The sequence below is a fragment of the Lygodium microphyllum genome, chromosome 18, assembly GCF_053477565.2.
Source record: "Lygodium microphyllum isolate KBCC chromosome 18, Lygodium_microphyllum_v1.1.10, whole genome shotgun sequence".
Classification (NCBI taxonomy): domain Eukaryota; kingdom Viridiplantae; phylum Streptophyta; class Polypodiopsida; order Schizaeales; family Lygodiaceae; genus Lygodium; species Lygodium microphyllum.
In genome coordinates this window covers 81,371,100-81,378,620 of record NC_141152.1, presented here as the reverse complement: position 1 = coordinate 81,378,620, position 7,521 = coordinate 81,371,100, and the positions used below count along the sequence as shown (strand labels likewise).

The following is a 7,521-nucleotide window of genomic DNA, read 5'->3' as shown; positions in this document are numbered from 1 at the left end:
CACATCACTGGCCCAATCCGAGTCGCTCCAACCTGCAATTACAAGATCTGAACCATCTGTCCCTGCGGGATAATGAATCCCTAAATCAGACGTCCCCCTTAAATACCGAAGTATCCTCTGAGCAGCCTGCCAATGCACTGTCTGAGGTTCACTCATGAACCCTGCCAAGAGCCCAACAGCAAAACAAAGATCAACACGAGTATTGAGGAGCCAAATCAAGGATCCAATCAACTGACAATAGCGGAAAGCATCCGCCAGGGGAGAAGCTGAATGGAAAGTGGCCTTCCAGTTCGGATCCATAGGAGTAGAAAGGGTCCGACAATCCGCCATCGCAAAAGAAACCAAGAGCTCCTGTACATATCTCTACTGAGAGATAAAGATCCCCCTCTGAGACTGATAAATCTCATGGCCCAAAAAGAAATGGAGGAGACCTAAGTCCGTCATCTCGAACGTCCGATGTAAAGCTGACTTCGTCTCTTGGACCTGCTGTGCATGATCACCTGTGACAATCAAATCATCAACATATAATACAAAAAGCACACAACCATCCTCGGAAGTGTGAACATAAAGCTGCGGATCGGCTTTAGAACGCCGATATCCCAACTGTGACTGAAGGAACGAATCAATCTTCTCGTTCCATGCACGCAGAGCCTGCTTGAGGCCATACAAGGCCTTCTTCAACCTGTAGACTTTCCCATCTGAAGATCCAAAGCCAGAAGCCTGCTCGACATAGATCTCCTCCTTCAAATCACCATTGAGGAAGGCCGACTTCACATCCAACTGGTAGACAGGCCATCTCCTATGGCCAGCCAAGGCAAGAACAGCTCGAATAGTCGCCATACGAGCAGTGGGGGCAAAAGTATCATGACAATCAATCCCTGGGCGCTGTGCAAAACCTTTAGCAACAAGGCGAGCCTTGTGCTTGTCCAAAGAACCATCGCTAAGGTATTTGGTCTTGAAGACCCATTTAACGCCAATCACCTTCTTATTCAGGGGGCGTGGCACGAGTGACCAAGTGTCATTCCTCTCAATAGCCTCCAACTCGGCTTCCATAGCTTTTTTCCATGGTGCAGACTGTAAAGCCTCATTTACGGAGGTGGGCTCTCGATCCTGCATAACACGGGTCATCAAACAATAGTTAGAGCAAACAAGCTCCGTAGAATGTGCCTAGTGCCTCCGTGACCGCCGCGGACCATCCTGCGGTCCCCACTCCTCAGGAACCCCCTCGATCCCTGAATCACGGAGTGTGTCACGAGCCCATCAAGGAGGAGGCCGGACCTCCCCTCATCTCTCTCCATCAGCTGAAGACTCTGGAATATCCACCGGTGGTAACTCCTCCGGGGTGACTGGTGGAACAGTAGACTCTGTGTCAGAAACAAAATCAGAATCAAAAGGCACGGGCTCCAAAGGAACTGTAGCGGGAGCCCAACTCTCCCCTGGATCTCCAAGAACGGGATGCTCCTCACCCGCGGATATGGCCGGAACCTCCATAAACCGCACATCTCGACTAGTGTACACATCCCGCTTGACGGGATCATACAATCGATAGCCTTGGGACTAGGAGCTGTAGCCAACAAATACCTGTCTTCGAGAAGCTGCTTCAAATTTATAACGGTGAGCCTTGGGAATGTGAACATAGGCAGCACACCCAAAGACCCTAAAGTAAGAAACATCGGGCTTAGTCCCAAGTAAGCCTCAAAAGGTGTCATCCCATCAACAGCCGAAGTGGGGAATCGATTAAGAATGTGGACTGCAGTAGCCACAGCCTCGGTCCACAGAAACTGAGGTGTCTGTCTGTGCTCCATCATGGTACGCGCCATCTCGATCACACTGTGGTTTTTCCGTTCAAGAATGCCATTTTCCTGAGGAGTGTTGGTATTAGCAAACTCCTGGTGAATACCTTTATCTCCACAAAAACGAGCAAACTCGTTAGAAACAAATTCACCACCCTTGTCGAATCGCAAGGTCTTCAATCGCCGGCCTGATCGGTTCTCCTCAAAGAGAGGCCAATCCTTGAAGTGGGAGAAGGCTTCTGACTTCAATGCCAAGAAATAGGCCCATGTCATCCTGCTGTAGTCATCTACGATCAACATGAAGTACGAGCTCCCTCGCAAGGACTCGTTCCTCATAGGGCCACAAAGATCCGTAGATACAAGCTCCATCGCTGAAGTAGACCGCCGCGAAGCTTGGTGGGGAATGGCATCCCTATGCTCCTTCCCACGAATGCAGGAGACACATGGTTGCTAACTCACCACTATATCCGGCAACCCTCGAACAAGCTGTCCACGTGACGCCCTCCAAAGATAATCATAGTTGAGGTGACCAAACCGAGCATGCCATAACTCTAACTGGGTCTGAGAGGTAAGAAAAAGAGTAGAGAGGGCGGTGGAAGACTTCAATTTATAGATGCAGTTCTCCTCATATCCGGATGATAGAACCTTTATTAACCCACGATCAAGGACTCGCACCGAATCACTGTCAAACTCCACCAAAAGTCCGAGGGAGCAAATCTTATGAACTGACAGTAGATGATACCCTAAACCTAGTACATACAAGATCTCTGAGGTATGGGTACCACCACACCCATCTGGAATAAGCTACATCGTATCCCGTCCTGCAATAGACACTGAAGAGCTATCTCCAATGAGAATCTGCCCACGCGAGGGTCGCAACTGGGCAATACCATCTGAGGAAGGAGTCATGTGCCGGGAGACACCACTGTCAACGATCCACTCTCGAGCCTGGGAAGCCGTCATCGCAGCATCAGAAGCATTCGGTGAAGAGTCCTCAATGACAGCTAGATGAAGAAATGCAACCGATGAGGGTGCAGCCACCGCTCCAGAATCCTTCGTGTCCTTGTTGATGTCCTTCTTGTCTTTGTCAGGGCAATCCTTCTTCCAATGGCCAGTCTTTCCATAAATATGGCATGTGGATTCTTTGTCCTTGTCCTTGTCCTTCTTTGACTTGTTATCCCCCTTCTTCTTCTTTTGGTCCTTCCCCTTCTTCTGAGAAGCTTGACCTGTCAGTGCCTCCGACTTGGAAGCATTCTGTCCCTTTAGTTGTTCCTCTTGGTTCAAGACCATAGGAACCAACTCTTCCCAACGAAGAGTAGACTCTCGCCCCGAAGCAATAAGGGCGGAGTAGAAAGTACCGAATCGTGGCGGCAACTGGGACAATAGTGTGATCGCCATGTCTTCGGAGGAAATCGGCTTCCTCGCATTCTGAACCTGCATCTGAAGCTGTCTAAGCTTGTTGATATGCTCCCGCAACGAAGAAGACTTGTTTACGGACAAGGTCCGCATCTGAACCTCCAAAGAAACCCGCTTCATAAGGGTCATTCGGTTGTACATCTGATCAAGCTCCAGCCATATCTCCCGAGCCACCGTGAAGTGCTCGATGTGAGCTATCACGGCTGTAGTACAAGACAGAAAAAGAAAGGAACGAATCTTGGCATTCAGTTTGTCCCAGTGAGACTGTGCCTTAGCCAACTCCGCACGAGCATCGGAAGAGAGTTTGGACTCATCTCTTACCGAGGGCCGATCGATCTCCTCCTGTACAAGCTCCGCCAAATCATAGAACTCAAGGATGGCCAACATCATGACGCGCCAGATGCGGTAGTTGTCGCCATCGAGCTTCTGATCTGCGGGAAGAGCCGGTAAGACAGGCACCTTCCGGTCCATAATCGTCTAGAACTCCAAGTCAATCTCCGTAGACATCTTCACCTGTAATGCCTTCACAAACGCAAAAGCAACCCCCTCTGACTATGAAAACGCAGCCTGCTAGGGCTCTTCCGCATCCTGAAACTTTTTCACCCGCCGGAGGCAATGAAAAAGCAAAACCTGCACTTGAAAGTTGAAAACTCAAATTCCTCCTCGTCAAACAGCAGTAAACAGCAGCAAACCCACCACTTGGACTCCTTTCCTGCACGCCCACGCTTGCTTCAGCCTTGTTCCGAGGCGCAGCCCTCCTGCCTGCCCTCAAACACTGAAAACACAACCTTGTGTCGCAATAGAAACTCCTCTTCAAGTTGGTTCTGCACTTAATCAGCCCTTCAACACTGCTCTGATACCATGTCAGAGTACAGCGGTGCGGAAGCATAGGACTGAGAGAGAGAGAACGCAGAAAGAGAAGAGAGAAAGAGACAGTGGAAGATGAAGATCTGCTGTATAAAGTGTGTTGTATACAAAGATATGCAGATATGTACACGAGCGCAGTGCGCTGAACTGCGTGTCTCCACCTCGACGATGCAACCTGCTGTTCACCTCGAAGTCCGCTGCAATCTGCACTGTCTCCTGACTGAAATCTGCGAACAGAGACGGAATCTGCGCGTGCCACCAGTCTGTAATCTGCGAGCAAAAAAGTGCGGGAGACTACTGAATACCTCGGCTATAAATAGCCAGGAAACAAGGCGCTAGAAAAGACCTATCGGCTGCATTAAATGCAGCCGACTCACAGGACAGGTCGGACTGCCACGTGATAGTCCGACTGTGCAGTCTGGACAGAAACTGTCCGACTGCACCTGGATAGGGTCTCTGACTGCTAACACCACCACGCCCATCTGGAATAAGATGCATGGTGCCCCATCCCTGTATAGAAATAGACGAACTGTCACCAATGAGAATTTGGTTGAGCGAAGGCCGCAAATGAGTAACACCTATTGAAGAAGGAGTCGTGTGTCAAGAGGCACCACTGTCAACAATCCACTCCCGAGTGTATGGGGCCATCAACGCAGCATCAAAAGCTATCAGGGTTGAATTCTCACGATCCTTGATCAAGAATCCGAAAAGAATCCACTTCAGTCATTCATTTCAAATTCTGATCTTGAGATCTGTTGGCTGAGACAGACTGTGCTCGGGCTGATGGAGATCGAGATCATCAAATCAGAGACACATGCAAATATTTCCTCTGCCCCAATGTATTTCTGCACTCTTATACAGCATACTACATCGCAGATTTTCTATGTTTACACACTCTCTCTCTCTCTCTCTCTCTCTCTCTCTCTCTCTCTCTCTTTGTCCTATGCTTCTGCATCGCTGCACTCTGACACTCAGCACTACAAGAGAAGCAATAGCAACTTCACTAATAACTTGGTCTTCTGAAAGCAAAAACGTTACCAGACTCTCATAAACATATGTGCCTACGAATGCAAGAGCAAGCTGGAAGAATGTGTGATTCAGGCATACTGTCATATGATTTAGAAAAGTTGGTGAAAGAAACCATGGTAGGACAGTTCTAATGTATAGTTGTGAAAAAGTTGGTGAAAGCAACCATGATCATAGATAATATCAATGTGAAAGACACACTAATGGTTGGGCATCACACCCATTGAACCTTTATCCGAACAGCATGCTGTTGCTTAAGTGTTTGAATGTACATAATAAAGCAGCAGCATGTTTCCTTGTTGTAAGTCCTGTTGATGTTTCTGCGAGCTTGCTTTTCTTCAACTTCATCACTTCCTGACAGCCAGTCTATGTGTCTCTTGCATCTCCAGCAAGTATCAATCTGTTTCTACTCGCATGAAAAGGCATCATCTAGCTGTTCCCAGGATCCTTGTTCTCATTTGCTTCCGAAAGCCTGCGGAGTTTTCCCTGCAGCTCCTCTTTGACTATGAGCAACTTGGAGATGGCCTCCATCTGTGCAAACAACTCCATGTGCTCATCCGAAACGAAGCCATTGACATCATTCTGTGGAGAAGCCAACTCGTCGTTGGCACTCTGATGTTTCAAACCCTTGACATCGTTCGGTTGAGAAGCCAACCCATCATTGGCACTCTGGTGTTTCAAGTTCAAAGACCTGTGCATTTCAGCTTCAATGTCGGCACGGATCTTGTGTTTCTGCTGGAGGAGTCGCTGGTATTTCTCGGCATCGATCTGCATCTCTTTAATCTGTCGATAGACGGCACGGGACAGGAAATTGACCTCTAGGGAGAGGGCCCTGAGCTCTTCGTGCTTCTTGGGGAAGAACTCGGGATCCCCCTTGTAGATTTGGGAGAAGCGCCGGAGCTTCTGCTGGATGGGGGGTACCTCGGAGATCCTCTCTTTGGCGACTCTGATGTAGCCCAACCCGCCGCACCCGACCGCCAGGGCCACGAGGGATAGTTCGAAGAGGCGTTTCCTGCTGATACGGCCCATCAGGTGAGTGCGCGAGGCGGAGAAAGAAAAGAGTGCACGCACGCAGAACGCAAAATCCGACTGCGAGCCCTACAACATGAATGAGAGAGGGGGAGGGACAGACAGACAGACAGACAGAGAGAGAGAGAGAGAGAGAGAGATCTTCTGACAATGGATACCGAGCAAGTAACAGGAGTTCCGCAAGCACACCGTGGCTATGTCCCTTCCTTTCAATCGTTTTTATTATTTTCTCAACATGCAAGTCATTCCGCTATCCAGCAGCGACTTGTGAGGCGACTTGGTTTGAGCCAGCACTGGTGCGTGCCCCATGCCTGTTGAGTTCCATCCTAGGAATGGCTCATGGCCCGAGTAATGAATCCTGCATTTATTTGAACTCTTAAATTATATTAGGCACTGCTATCCTAGGGTCTCATAACAAGGTTTAAAACTATCTTTTATGTGGTAAGAAAGGGCTTCATTGACAATGAGTTTGCCGATTTACTTGGAATATAGAAAAAATGTCATGCACTTTGTAACTATGCCAAAAGAGAAGAAGTTTAGAAATGGTGGCTCTTGCAGTGGGAAGGTATATAGAGTTAAGCAATAAATAAAGGCATTGTTTGTGTACGAAGGCCCTCTAAGAAGGTTCATGGGAGGTCAATATAAGGATGCAATCCGAACTTCTAAACTTTTGAGAAGTTAGACTAATACCATGTTGAATGCGTAAAAATACAATACACAAGGATGCGGCATTGTTAATTAATATTATAGATTATGGACTAGTGTTCTATGCGTACGAAACGCTAGACCGCTTGGCAGCAGCAAAGAAGCGGCGAGCGAAGTTGCCTTAGCAATCCATTTCTCATCTTTCTCTCTCCTCTTTTTCCTCTCTGTTTCTAATTTTTTAATTTACTCTCTCTCTCTCTCTCTCTCTCTCTCTCTCTCTCTCTCTCTCTCTCTCTCTCTCTCTCTCTCTATTTTAGTTTATTTTTTCTCCTCTCATGGTTCTCTCTCTCTCCCTCTCTCATTCTTCTTCTTCTTCTTCTTCTTCTTCTTCTTCTTTACTTTCTTCCCTCCCCCCCCCCCCCCCTGTCTCTCTTAAAGTATGTAAATTTTATATTTTTCCTATATATAATTCTCTCTTTATGTTTATATTTTCTCTCTTCTTCTCCTCTCTCTCTCTCTCTCTTCCCATTTCTCCTAATTTTCCTTTTTTTCTTCTCTCCCTCTCTCTCTTTTAAATTATGTCTCTCTCTCTCTCTCTCACAAAAAATATTTACATTTAAAAAAAACTTCTCTTTTCTCTTTTTCCCCATCTCTCTTCCTCTTTTCCTTTTTTTCTCTTTCTTCTTACTCTTATTCTCTCTTTCTTTCTTTCTCTCTCTCCCCCCTCTCCTCTCTTTTCCTTCTC

At 47.5% G+C, this 7,521-nt stretch overlaps 1 protein-coding gene across 1 annotated transcript; it reads right to left on the bottom strand.

The window, feature by feature from the left end:
• Positions 1–5,278: 5,278 nt before the first annotated feature.
• LOC148021078 (uncharacterized) lies at positions 5,279–6,440 on the bottom strand. The gene has a single exon (XM_087698930.1). It carries the CDS (start codon positions 6,129–6,131, stop codon positions 5,532–5,534), a length of 600 nt encoding a protein of 199 aa, XP_087555056.1. The 5' UTR covers positions 6,132–6,440; the 3' UTR covers positions 5,279–5,531.
• Between the last annotated feature and the right edge of the window lie 1,081 nt (positions 6,441–7,521).

What these genes read in the sequence shown, in the direction of transcription:
- LOC148021078 (XM_087698930.1), bottom strand. Translation starts at nt 6,131, where the DNA reads ATGGGCCGTATCAGCAGGAAACGCCTCTTCGAACTATCCCTCGTGGCC.